This window comes from Ictalurus furcatus, chromosome 17 (genome assembly GCF_023375685.1).
Source record: "Ictalurus furcatus strain D&B chromosome 17, Billie_1.0, whole genome shotgun sequence".
In the NCBI taxonomy this organism is placed as follows: Eukaryota; Metazoa; Chordata; class Actinopteri; order Siluriformes; family Ictaluridae; genus Ictalurus; species Ictalurus furcatus.
This window is the reverse complement of record NC_071271.1, coordinates 11,015,343-11,028,980: the sequence shown is the minus strand read 5'-3', so window position 1 is coordinate 11,028,980 and position 13,638 is coordinate 11,015,343. Positions and strand designations below refer to the sequence as shown.

At 36.0% G+C, this 13,638-nt stretch overlaps 1 protein-coding gene across 1 annotated transcript; it reads left to right on the top strand.

Annotated features, from left to right (window-relative positions):
* The first annotated feature begins 1,451 nt into the window (after positions 1-1,451).
* On the top strand, positions 1,452-11,361 carry spint2 (serine peptidase inhibitor, Kunitz type, 2). The gene is made up of 9 exons (XM_053647492.1): positions 1,452-1,907; positions 3,104-3,274; positions 7,031-7,096; positions 7,610-7,660; positions 8,001-8,156; positions 8,538-8,591; positions 8,688-8,858; positions 9,701-9,745; positions 9,893-11,361. The coding sequence occupies exons 1-9, from the start codon at positions 1,550-1,552 to the stop codon at positions 10,039-10,041; spliced, it is 1,221 nt and encodes a 406-aa protein (XP_053503467.1). The 5' UTR covers positions 1,452-1,549; the 3' UTR covers positions 10,042-11,361.
* Positions 11,362-13,638: the final 2,277 nt, after the last annotated feature.

The window sequence follows — 13,638 nt, the reverse complement described above, 5'->3', positions numbered from 1 at the left end:
TTTATAAAGAATGAAACTACAACTAGGACTCGCATTAAAACACATTGTATTTCTAAAACTGATTTTTCTTGCAATAAACCGAAAATCTAAACCAAAAATCTCTGGATTTCATGAAAATGAAATTTCCCCATCCCTAATTAGAAGTATATTAGAGAGGAATTTCCCCTGGTTCGATTCCCACCTCTGCCCTGTGTGCGTGGTGTTTGCACGTTCTCCACATGCTTCAGGGGGTTTCTCCGGGTACTCTGGTTTCCTCCTCCAGTCCAAAGACATGTGTTATAGGCTGATTGACTTTTCCAAATTGTCTGTAGAGAGAGTGTGTGTGTGTGTGTGTGTGTGTGTGTGCAATTGTGCCCTGCGATGTGTAGGCACAATGTCCAGGTTGTCCCCCACCTTGTGCCCTGAGTCCCCTGGAATAGTCTCCAGGCTCCCTGTGACCTTGTGTAGAATAAGCGGTACAGGAAATGGTTACAGGAAAGATGGTATTCATGGTATTTTCTTTACTAAACAATAATGAAATGATTTTCCAACCACCTGTTCAGTGAAATTCAATTCAATTGGCTTTATTGGCATAGTCATTGGAACAGTTACAGTATTACCAAAGCACAGAAATGACATTTTATGACATTTAAAAAAAACTAAATGACATTTCATTGAAATTGAACTCTTTCTCTTGAGTGTTTTCATGCTGCAATAAATATTTTAATTCTAACAAAAGATGTTTTGTATGCAAATGTATGTATATTTAATTAGAAGAAGTCACTTTGCGTGGTAGTGTGAGACTCCAGACTCTTTTATTATTATTATTTTTCAAAAATACACTTAAAACTCCAAAGTGTAATAAAAGAAAAAAAATTATGAACCTGGTATTTTGCTAATAAAATGATTAGATTAACATGATTTGTTTACATATTTGTTTGTATCATCCTTTGCAAATTTGTAAAAACCAAAAAGAATCTGGAGTCAGTGTGCTCAATAATGTAACAGTAGGAGAACTGAACATAGTTGCATTATTTACATTACATTACATAACATTAATGCTTCCAGACAAGAGCCCATTTCTTCTTGTGTATATGGTATTTACCTAATAAAATAAACAACTGCACACTGGATTGTTATTTACATTCCAAAATGTCATTTAGAAAATAAAAAAGCACATCAAATACATACATTTCTATAACACACCCCAGTTTTCTATTAATATAACTTTCTAAATCCTTCCAAAATAATCTTGAGTAAATACCATTGTTTCCCCCACAAAATTCAAATGTATATGAAGTCTTTCCAGAACATACTTGGCAGTATTTTGTAACATACTCCTTTAATTGTGTTACTGATACAAAATTTCTTTTGTATTCTGGTATTTTCCCAAATAAAGAAGACTTGAATTTCCCAGGATAAAAAAAATAGGAGCAAGTCGTCATCATCAGGACAAACACTGACGTCAGTATCAGGAAGTACACTGCTGGAAACTAAAGCGGAAGTCACCTGTGAGCTTCACACATCAGATTCTAACTGCGAAGAAAACAGTTCTCAGTTACAGTGGGACATGGCTCGGTTGTTTATCTTGGCCTTTGTCTGCCTTTTAGGTGCGGGATTCGTTCTCGGGCAGGAAGAATGTGTGTTTACTGAGCTGAACCAAGGTTTGGACCCGAAGTCCTGGGACGCGGGCGCAAACTATTCCGCTCACCTGCCCAACATTTCCGACGAGCAGGAGTGCCGAGAGGTTTGCTGTGCTAGAGAAGACTGTCAGCTGGCCCTGATTGAGACTCCAGCCGATGGCTCACCCCAGTGCACCCTGGTGAACTGTATGAAAGACGGCAAAGATGTTTGTGTTTTGGAAGCGAGGGGTCACTCCAAAGCATACCTTAAGATTCATTTCTCTGACCGCACCAACAGCTCAACAGGTAAAAACAACAACAACATGGCTTCCGTAAAGAATGTCGCACTCTTTCAGTGGTATTATTTTCCAACAGAAAAAAACTACTACTCCCAGAGCCACATATTACCACATTAAATGTGCAATACGCCACTTTAAGTGGTGAAGGTGAATCTGCGTTTCTCAAACTGTAGTCTGAAGTTTTACATTCAAAACCATACAGGAGAAATGCGCGAGTTACTAGATATCACTACGCCACCAAGCTCATAGAAGATAATAAAATTATTACGTTGAACACATTTTCACGATAACTGTTTGCTGATTATAAGAAACAGCAACAAAAAAACGTTATATATATATATATATATATATATATATATATATATATATATATATATATATATATATATCATATAAAATTTATTATATATTTTATTTATATTTATATATATATATATATATATATATATATATATATATAATTTATTATATATGTGTGTGTGTGTATGTATGTGTGTGTATCTTCAGAAAAAAGTGAAGACATGCAACATTTTTATAAAAATGGAGGAAATATTTAACATCTTGAAAAATACATTTTAACTGAGTCCTTCTTTTAAAGCAGATGTGTGTTATGGCTGTCTTTCTTTTTTTTCCTTCCTTTTTTTTTAAACAAGGTTTTGGGTAGGAATTTTCACAAAAATTGGTAAACATAAATCATTTTCTTAATACAATACAGGACAGTCCTGTCAAAATTTCATGTGAAGGGGTCACCATTACATTTTTAATACATAGACCTGGCAGCTGTGGCACTATAATTATAAATACAATTGTCCAAAAATTTTGGTGTAGACTGTACCAAACTTAAAACACGGACTGATGGATCACACACACACACACACACACACACACGTACACACAAAAATGTAGTACAGCAGCTTTTTTTCTTTTTTTTTTTCTGGCCTTTGTCTCACTGTGTTTCATCATTTCCACTTGAACTGCTTGATAAACTGGTATTCTTATATAAGCTTCTGGTTGCAGGAAATTATACTTAATGACAACTGAAAAACATTGTAGAATAGTTTGAATACTATTGGCTACTTGTTTAAGAGCATGCACTATAGACCATACACTATAATCCACATAATATAATCCACACTATAGTGGATTAATCATTAGTAGCTGAAGGAAAACAATGTATACAGCCCTCCTCTCTGTATATTTCAGATTATTGCCGTTATGAAAAAGAAGTAGGCCGTTGCCGGGCATACTTACCCCGATTCTACTACAATGTCACTGCCGAAACCTGTGAAATTTTTGTGTATGGGGGATGTGGAGGAAACGCCAACAACTTCAAAACAAAGGAGGAATGTCAGAGTGCTTGTAATGGTGTAACAGGTAAGTGTGTGTGGTTGAGTGTGTGTTTGAGCTCTGTCTGAACAACACAATAGTTATGATGGCTGTAAACATCTAGATCAGTTCAGTCCTAGAAATGATTATGGATGTGATAACACACTGCTCAAACTGACGGGCAAAACAGAATAACCTGTGCAAAAATGTCACTTTTCAGTCCCTCTAGGATTTTGAGATTTTAGGATCACAGAAATAAACGCGAAATCAAGGAAACTCCGAAACATTCGCAGGAACTTGCAATTTTTCAAAATTGCAAAAAGACATGTCATGTGACGTCATCACTACGCGCCATGTGAAGTCATTGCAACGCGTATTCAGCCAAAGCACTCTTCGATTCACATGTGGCAAACATGAGTACAGCTAAAAGGTCTCATTTACCAACAAACATCACTGCGAAAGTCAGTGCAAAACAATTTCGTCCAATTACGATTTTGCCAATTCAAGTAGTTTTTCACAAAAAAACTTCAGCAAAGAGCGTAAAAAGCTGCAGCAAAGTCAAGCATTTTTGGCCGCAACAATCACAAAAAAAACAGCTAAATACTGTATGGACTAACTTTTGAAACCTGACATTATCGTGGGAATTTTGCTGAGGAGATGTTTCTTCTACACTTTGATAAAGCTGTCTGATATGTTTGAAATCCTTACTGTGACAGACACATTACACATCTTTCAATGGCAAACATTGCCATTGTTTTTACTTCAATATGACTTTACTTGTTATTCTATAATGCAAGTCTACCAGTAAATAAATACATCATAATATTCAAGAATGTCATTGTGGACTCTTTAAAATATTGTCACCATTTTTATGTCTACGCACACATTTTATTTTGTAGAGAATTTTGCTTTTTGTTTTTCCTTTTCGGTTTAGTTGGAACCTGACAAGAGGTACATAAGTGAGAGAAAGAGATTACAGAGATTAACGCTTACAGGATAACAGGCTTTTAATACGTCATTGCGAGTCTCACCCGGATGCCGTGTGTCTCTGGGAGAGAACGGGAGTGTGGGAGGGTGGGTTTTCACTTGTCGTGACCAGATGAACAGCTTCTCCATATGATTAGGAGATCTTTTAATGGACGGGAACCTTGTAACCACCTGCCAATCTCTGAAATGGTAACGAATGTGACTAACATCTGAAACATAAAACTTATCGGTGCCAGTCAGACCCACGAAGTGCTCAAAGCCTCAGTAGTGGACAGTAGCCAAATCCATAACAGTTTTACACAACTAGTATGTCTTTTTTTAATTTTTATCATTGTAGTTGGTAAATATTGCAAATAAAATCTAAGTAAGTTATGCTCGATTATCGTGTTTATTGTTTATTTATAGGTTTAGCTAGCTGTCACTACATTCTTCAGTTAATTTAGACAGCACTGATTCTGTCTTTTAATGCTTCTTACTTATGAGGAAAGACTGACAATTAAACAGGAGGCCAAACCAACAGATAAAACAGAACACCGATCTATAGGCATATACTTTAATAACAGACATCTGTTCTTATCCTATTTTTTTTGGAAATGATTGAATGTCATTTTTATTATTGTGAAGTTCCTGATTGTGCAATTTAAAGGTAAAGTAGACCATATCAAAGATGTTCATTCATTGATGAGATATAAGAGAAAGTTCTAGAGAGACCATAATTTAAGAGCCTTATCATTTGCATTTAACACTTTTTAAAAAAATTTTTTAGTGCCTATCTAACTTGGTAGAGTTTGCTTAGGTAAAATGATACGGTTTGGTTCAGGAAGCTACTTTGCATATTAGTTCAGTTCCATTTTAGTTTGTGGAAAGCAAAATGTCCATCAAGGTTAATTATGGACTAGGATAATGAACAGTTTGATCTCTGCTTCCTGCGTTGCACAATACTGTGTTGCTTGTGTCTTAGCAAAGCTAGCGCTGAGTCGTTACTCACTGTGCAGGAAGTGATAGCACAGGTGGTTTCAGATTACACCTAATTGTTGAGTAACCGGTTGAGTGACCTTTGTTGAGTTCGGTTGAATGCTGTTCTCAAGAAACCTGTCTGACAACCTGTATGCATTTAGAATGCTTTATGTGCTCTCTTAACCCTTTCCCTTACCTTTGAGGTTGCATAGACTAGTTGACTGATATCTCCACTAGTTACCACAGTGAGGAGCTCTCAACAAGATGGGGGAAGGGCGGGGACAGTAGTGAGGCAGACCGTAAAGAATTCGATCTAGTCTCAATATTTTAGACAGGATAGATACATTGTAAGGCACATTGTGTAGGGGAATCCTGGGAAATTTTTATTTATTTATTTTTGCTATAGGTAGCGGTGTAACAAACTCTAGTCATGATTCGATTCACAATGCCACGTTCACTGTTAGATTCGATTTTCCGACAATTTTCACAAATTTGAATCAAGACAAATTATGACTGAAAAGACTAATTTTCTTTTATCTCCGTAGAAAAAACATTGCAAAACAGCGTGCATATTTTTCAGTATAAAACTAAATAAATAACAGATTGCTATGTTTTAATATTGTAGCCAAAATGTACCACAGGTTCACCATACCTTAAAAATAAATAAATAAATGTATGAATTCTTCCAAAAAGTTTGATTCAATGAACAAAGTGTCTTACCTGGGCATAATGAGCTCTGTAGTAGAAATAGAGCTCCAAAGTTGGCTAAATGTCAGATTTCTGCAGCCTCTTACTTATGCACTGATCATAGAGCCGTGGGGTTTGAAGCTTCTGAAGAGTTCATTTTAACCGTATAGTGTGGTTCATTTTAAGCGTATAGTGTGTGTGTATGTATGTATGTGTGATATATATATATATATATATATATATATAAAATTAAAAAAGTATTTTGGTGCTATTCATTCATTTTAAAATTGATTATGTGCTGCAGTGGACCTATTCAGTGTCCCACAGTATTCTCCTGCGACTTATGGTACACGTGTGTTGTGGAAACTAATGAGGTTACTTTACTTCCTGAACAAGTGCAGACCAGAGTACAAGGTGCGGTCACATTCACAGGAATCGCGACAGTTCCAGTGTCACTATTCAGTCCCACTCTTAAGTCCCATGTCATTATCAGCCTGGGAAAACCTCCCCGACACTGTTGTAGACATCCAGTATAACAACCTCCATCCAAGGAAGGCCAGTCTCTGAGTAGGGCTTTGTTGACAGATTTCTGTGCTGTGCGCTCTCCATTCCAGTGTTAACGACTTCTGCATTTTATGAATTTAAGAATGATCCACAGATTTACTCTTTTGCACTGACAATTTATTTAATCATTAACAGTGTAGGCTAATAAAACATTGAAGCTGGAAATGTAAATTGTAGTCTGTATATGGCTGTTAAATGAAGTGTGGTTTGACCTGATCTTTGCTGCTGTCTATCATTTAACTGCAAAATGTAACTGATCAAAATGTGATATGTGAGCGATGGATGAATTAAAATGAAGCTAGTTTTATGATTTCACGAATGTACAGGGGTTTGTTTAATCATTCTGTTTGAATATCATATTATTTTATGACTTTCAACAAGCTACTGCTCATGCACTTAACATTTTATACATATATATATATATATATATATATATATATATATATATATATATATATATATATATATATATATATATAATATTATATGTGTAATACTTTACATTTAGCATTGTAGTCATGAAGTTCAGAGTTGTTGAAAAGAGGATGTTATCTTCCTAGGAACATAACATTAAGTTTATGTTTCTGCAAATGTTTGTTCTGTGTACAGGTGATGTGCTTACTGATACTTCAGGATCTCCAAAAATCAGAAAGGTCTTGTCTCAAGACATCACAGGTAATATCCTTCTTACTATAGCCTACCAAATTGCTTTATACTACTCAGTTTAACAGTAGTTAAATATTTGTTTTTAGTTAAAGTAAAAAAAGGATCAGTTTGACTTTTGATAGAGGCTAATAAGTGCTGATTGTAGTATGAATGAAATGTTGCTCCGGCTTCTGAAATCTCACGTTTATCTTTCTTCCAAGTGTTCGATGCTAGTCTGTTCACCTTAGGAAAGTCACACAAAATTCTGCAGCATTACATTCCCCTGTGAATTCAGATATTGTTCCTCTCAGTGTATTAATCATTCATGTAATTCTGTTCTGCCCTAGCTCTGGTCTGTTGTAATCGCTCTTGTGTTTATTGGTGTGAAAATAAACACGCATGTCTCATAATAAATATAATATATTTGTCTGTTCACATAGTTAAAAAAAAGTGTGGCAAAGCTATGTACTATTAGAATTCTGTCATATTAGAATAAATACACATGTGGTGAATTATATCTTGATGTCATGTCTGCATCCTCAGCTAAATCTTCTGAAGCTCCCCTGCCTGAAATGACATCAACAGAGTATGCAGGTGTGTCTGTGTCTCTCTCTCTCTCTCTCTCTCTCTCTCTCTCTCTCTCTCTCTCTTTCTCTCCCTCTCTCTGTGTGTGTGTGTTTTCAGTGTGTTATTTCTTTCTAGCTTTATATTCTGCTTGTAGTTTTTCTTTGAGACTGTACAAACATCAGCACTGACCCCTAGCAGACTATTTAATGAAATGCTTTACTTTGGCTGCAGGACATTAAAGTCTCATATCAAAGTCAGTGATCACTAACTTTTAAAATTCAGTTCTTTGTAACTGGGGGCTGTTGGCCCCTAGACTGGATTTGGTGGTGTGGCAGGTGGTAACGCCGTCTCATTATCTTATTTTCAGAGAAGTGCCAGGCTGAACCACAGGTAGGGCTATGCAGGGCCTCCATCCCACGCTACTACTACACAAGTGGCATGTGCCAACGTTTCAGATATGGTGGATGCGGTGGCAATAAGAACAACTATAATTCTGAGGAGGAGTGCATGAAAACCTGCACAGGTATGTATGTATATGGTGTTTACTGTATGATGATCATCCTCACTGTGGAATTTGCGGTTTCTTATTGTTTAGATGTGCAAGCCAGAGTCTTGGTACTTGTCAAAACAGAAAGAGGTAATTTAACTGACATGGCAGCCATGGACATTTTCTGTGGTTGCCTTATCAGTTATTTATTAAATTTTTTGAAAATGTTGCAGTGTTCAAAAGTTTGTTGGAATCCGGTACACAGTAGTGTGGCGAGCCAGTCACATTGCACCCTTTAAGATTCTGAAGCTGGTGGCCAGAAAACTGTACAAAAGATCTTGGCAGACTGTGGGTGGAGTGTCTGGGGCTGAGCATACATGTGAATTGAGTTTATAATGTTGTAACCTCTCTTTGTAGTGAAAATTGTAGATTCCAAGAAAACCACCGATTCTGACAATGCGGAATACAAAGGTAACATAGCATTTTCATCAAATGAGTAATTTCAGTTGTGTGAATGAAAAATCAATTGCTTCCATAACATCAGTAAACACTGTGTGCGCTATACAGCGGCCTGCGTTGTGCCGGCTGACTCTGGGCCATGCCGTGCCGCTTTCCAGATGTTCTACTTTGACTCGAGTACTCAGTCCTGCCAAGAGTTCATCTACGGAGGCTGCAAAGGCAACAAGAACCGTTACAGTACCCTGGAGGAATGCATGTCCAATTGTGCTGGGAAAGACGGTAGGAGGAGATTTTATGTCGAGTTGTATAAATTCTGTAGATGGTTTAATGGATTTTAAATGAAAGGATGTAGTTATTACATTAAGTATATAATATTCCCTTGGTGTCGAGTTACATTTCAGCTTTAATGTAATTTTGTTAAAGGTTGTCTAATGTTCAGGTTGGTAATTCTTTGTACCTGTATTAATAAATAGGCAGTGACTGCTGGTCATAATACTAAACTAAATATAAAAGTATTACACATACACGCAGGAATACACTCACTGAAGGACAAATGGGTAACACTTTTAGAGGTAGTCCATAGTCATGCCATGTCTCCGTTTTCAGCTGTTAGCCAGCTCTTTTGTTCAAACTACATTATGCTTCTGTTGTTTGCCCCTTCATGTAATTTGTACTTTGACAAGTTGGACAGTATTTGTTTAGTCTACTTAAATCTAGTTTGTCCTGAGGTGTTTTAAAATGACTGACTGATCAAGTAATCTACCTTGCTCATGTTTATTATACCCGCTAATGTTCCTTGCCACATTCTCCTTCTGGCTGCCTTTTAATGAGACATTACAGATCTTACTTGCGTGTCTACGTTGCGAGTGAGGAGCAACGCAGTTATAATAAACTACAGGATTTACACTGCAAGCGTGCAAATACAGCATATAATGACAATAATTTAATTTCTTATCATTTTTTAAAAACCTGCATGTACAAAACTGATGTATGGAATCACATAACCAATCCACGGTTTGAAAGGAATTCTTATATGTGAAAGCAAACAAACCTAAACAGTGGTTGTCTGCTTGTTGTGTTTTTTTTGGTCATATGGTCATAAGTATGCAATGTTGTTTTAGGGGGATTTGAGGAGCATGGAGAGCACAGGTCTCGCTGGACTCCAGGTAAGACAGTATGACCTCAATATGTAACAGGTCATTTCTAAGTTGTTTTTTTTATATACATATATAATATAAATTATATAATTTTCCTAATAATCATTTTTAATTGTGTTAGTTTTCCTCATTCCTTTCTTAATTTTTTCTCCTCAGCCTTTTTCCTGGTCTCCACTCTGGCCATCATGTCCGTTGTGCTGCTTGTTGGGTTGCTCCTGATCTCAGTGCGCCGTGTGAAGCATCAGCACCTCCTGCTACTGGATGACAAGCAAGAACTACTACCTGAGGAGCACAATCCTGAGTAGGAGGCCCACAATGACTCCTACTAAATCCCTTTTCTTCTCTCTTTCCAGTCTCTGCTGCTGAGCATCAGTGTATATATCTACACTCCAATTCTGTCGCACAGCCTGTCACACACATCTTGGGTTTGGGAAAGCTTTGAGAAGGTAGGGCATAAGTACAGTGCAGAATATTTGACCCAGTGGTTATAACTATGTGGCAGAAATTTCTTGTAAATTGAAATTACACTGACATACCAGCTTTCTTATGATTGTGTGATGATCTTAATAGTTCTTTAAAACATTGAATCTTTAAGTGAGAAACTTAGTCTTCAGTTATTTTTAGTGATGGGGAAAATGTGTTTTAACAGCCTTTTCTCTTTTGTTTTACACTATCAAAAATAAAGCAATCAGCAAATGAACAAATACATTTAATTTCATTTCCGCATTACAAAACCGTTTCTTAGCCTCGGCGTACATTGGAAAATAGACAGATTTTTAAAAGGTTTATTAATACATTCCCTCATTCCTATCTTGATGTGTGTGCACTAAAATATGAAGGGATCTTCTGTTTTTCCTTTTTAATTTATTCTACCTGTTGATAAAGCAATATTTTTAGGTGATTACACATGTGATGTATTCTTTTCCATCAAATCATTTTAGAATCAGTGACTTTCCTTTTTCTTTTAAATACAGTGAAATGTTTTTAAATATAATTAACAGCCAATATTGTAGAATGTGAAGGATATTGTGGGCATACATAGTTGATTTTATAGGAACACTCTTAGTTCATGGTACACTCCATTATTTCAGATTTTCTACTCAAGATAAAAAAGCTACTACATTAATGTATACACATAAAAATCCTTAGCAACAGGTGATGGATCCATCTGGTGGTGGATTACACAGAAATATATATTAAAAAATGATGAAAGATTTAAAGATTAAAATACATTACGAGGTTATTTATATGACCGATAGGAAGCATAATTGGGCATTCTTAGTATATACGTTATATTTCGCATACAAACTGAGATGGATTACTGCAATGGTTGAACTACTGAATGTGACAAGCATACTGAATAATAAAGTACACTTTGTTTATATAAACAATATTAAGACTGGTACTGGACCGAGAGTTATCATGATTAATATTGGTGATTTCTCATTTCTATAAATATAAATTTGGTTTGTCTTATTTTCTAACCTGAATAAAACACTAGTGATTATGTAACAAGTTCTTCAACGCTGAAGTAATATTTCATCATCTCTTCAGAACTGGAAATGGAAACATAATTTTGAAGATATTGATCTATAATAATAAAGAAAACACTTTTCTTAATACCATGATGATTTGTGTGTGTTATTTATAGTATGTTGTTCAAAGAAGGAAGCCTGTTAATTCTCTTATCCTTCCAGTTAGTCCTCATGGAAAGATGCAGGCTATTAAAGGCAGAGTATTTTAATCGGGTGTGGTCTTTACTGTAAAGTGCATGTTTAAAGCTTTAGACGCATGATGAACAAGAAAGTGTATTGGCCCTATTATTCGCTGCACCTTGGCATAGTCTCTGGAGCTGTACTGGAAGGATGAATGGCATTCTTGCAAAAGATATTTCCTCAGTTGGTGGTGTTTATTGATGGTGGTGGAGAGTGCTATATAACACATCAGTCCAAAATCTTCCATGTGTGTTTAATTGGGTTGGGATCTGGTGACTGGGTAGGCCATTACATGAGAGTTGCTTCATTTTAATACTGATAAAGCTATTCAGGGAACTCTCATGCCCAACCTCCACTGTTTTTGCCTTTAATTTGTCACCTGTTTTAGATTTAGTGTCAAAATATTAATGTTATATGTATGCTGTTTGTATACTGGAATTTTGGCTTTAACATGATTGACCAATTATGTTAAAAGGATGTATAAATATTAGAGATGCACCGATACAAAATTTCTCAGCCGATACCGATAACCGATTATTCAGAGTGATATCGGCCAATACCGATAGTTCTGCCTTTTATGCCTTCTTTTAAATTAGTAATAATTAATTCCACAATTCCGAAAGAAATGCAAATAAAAACTTTATTCTCTCTGTTTCAACAAGTTGTTTCACAGTAACTGGTCTCATAAACAGAAAACACATTACTCTAATTAACATTAACACACGAACTAAATTCTGAAGATTAAAGGAAGATTTCTTAACTTATTGAATGTTATTAATTCATATTAACATTGACTGAATTCTAAAAAACCTTCTGTTAGGTTTCACATTCACTCACCACAAACAAAAGCATTTCTACTTCATCATTGAATATCAAACTGGTAATATATAGGCCTAATATTAACTATGATATTAACTCATTAACATTAATTGGATATGAAATATACTACTCTACAACTATATTTTTCTGTGCAATATATTTTTTTGTCAACTCATCTTCAGTGAAATTTTTCAACGGTGTACTGGCGCTTTAATTGAACACGAGCAGCACGGCAAAAATTTATTTTGACTCGACGCTGAAACTCCCGCTTCACTCCTGCTCGCTTCCGGTGTCAATTTTTAGCTGTGCAGAGATGATAGAGTTTACAAAATGCAGTTTTGCCTTCATTCCACACAAGAGACATCATCTTTACACACAGCACAAAATCGATGTGTTTTCCCGCACTCTTTTGATTCACAGGATTTAATCAGCCCTGAACATTGGATGTTTTTAAACTATCGGACAATGGCCGATAGCGTGAAAAATTGCCTTTATCGGCCGATACATCGGTGCATCTCTAATAAATATACATAGTTAGCATCTGCCTTGGTTTGTGGGTGGAAAATGTGTGTGTCCTGCAAAAATACATCCAAAACAGAAAAATTGTTTTGTCATGACCCTCAGTCAGTAGACCTGATTTGAAGACAGCAGTGTCTGTTAAAACTCTTAAGAGGTTGGATACAAAAGAGGTTGGAGGCAGCTTTGTAACCAATAAATGTCTTGTTGCTATGAATCAAATATATTGGTCTTCTTCATAATGTCCTATGGGTATGCAAACTTTTGCTGTATACAGTCCTCTTTGAAAGTATTGGAACAGCAATGCCAATTCTCTTCTTTTTTTGCTATGCACTGAAGACATTTGGGGTTGAGTTCAAAAAATGAATAATAGACAATGGATCAGAATTTCAGCTTTCCATTTTTCAAGTCATCAGAATTATTGGAACATGTGACTGACAGTTGTTTCTTGCTACCCAGGTGTGCCCTGCTAGACTGATAGATTAAATAATAATAGCTCTGAATGTGTACTCTTGGATGGAGCCCTGGGTTTTGTGTGTGAAGACCGCATTTGTTGTTAAAAGGATAAACCAACATGAAGACCAGAGAGCAGTCTATGGGAGGAAAAAAAAAAAGAAGCCATTTTGAAACAGAGAAAAAGATGGAAAATTGATCAGAGCCATTGTACAAGCGTTGGACATGGCCAATTTGGAATGTCCTGAAAAAGAAAGTAACCACTGATGGACTAGCAACCAGACATGGAACAGGTTGGTCAAGGAAAACAACAGCAGTTTATGATAGAAACATTGTGAGAAGTGTGAAGAAAACCCCCAAAACAACAGTCACTAACATCACCACCAACTTCCACAGGGC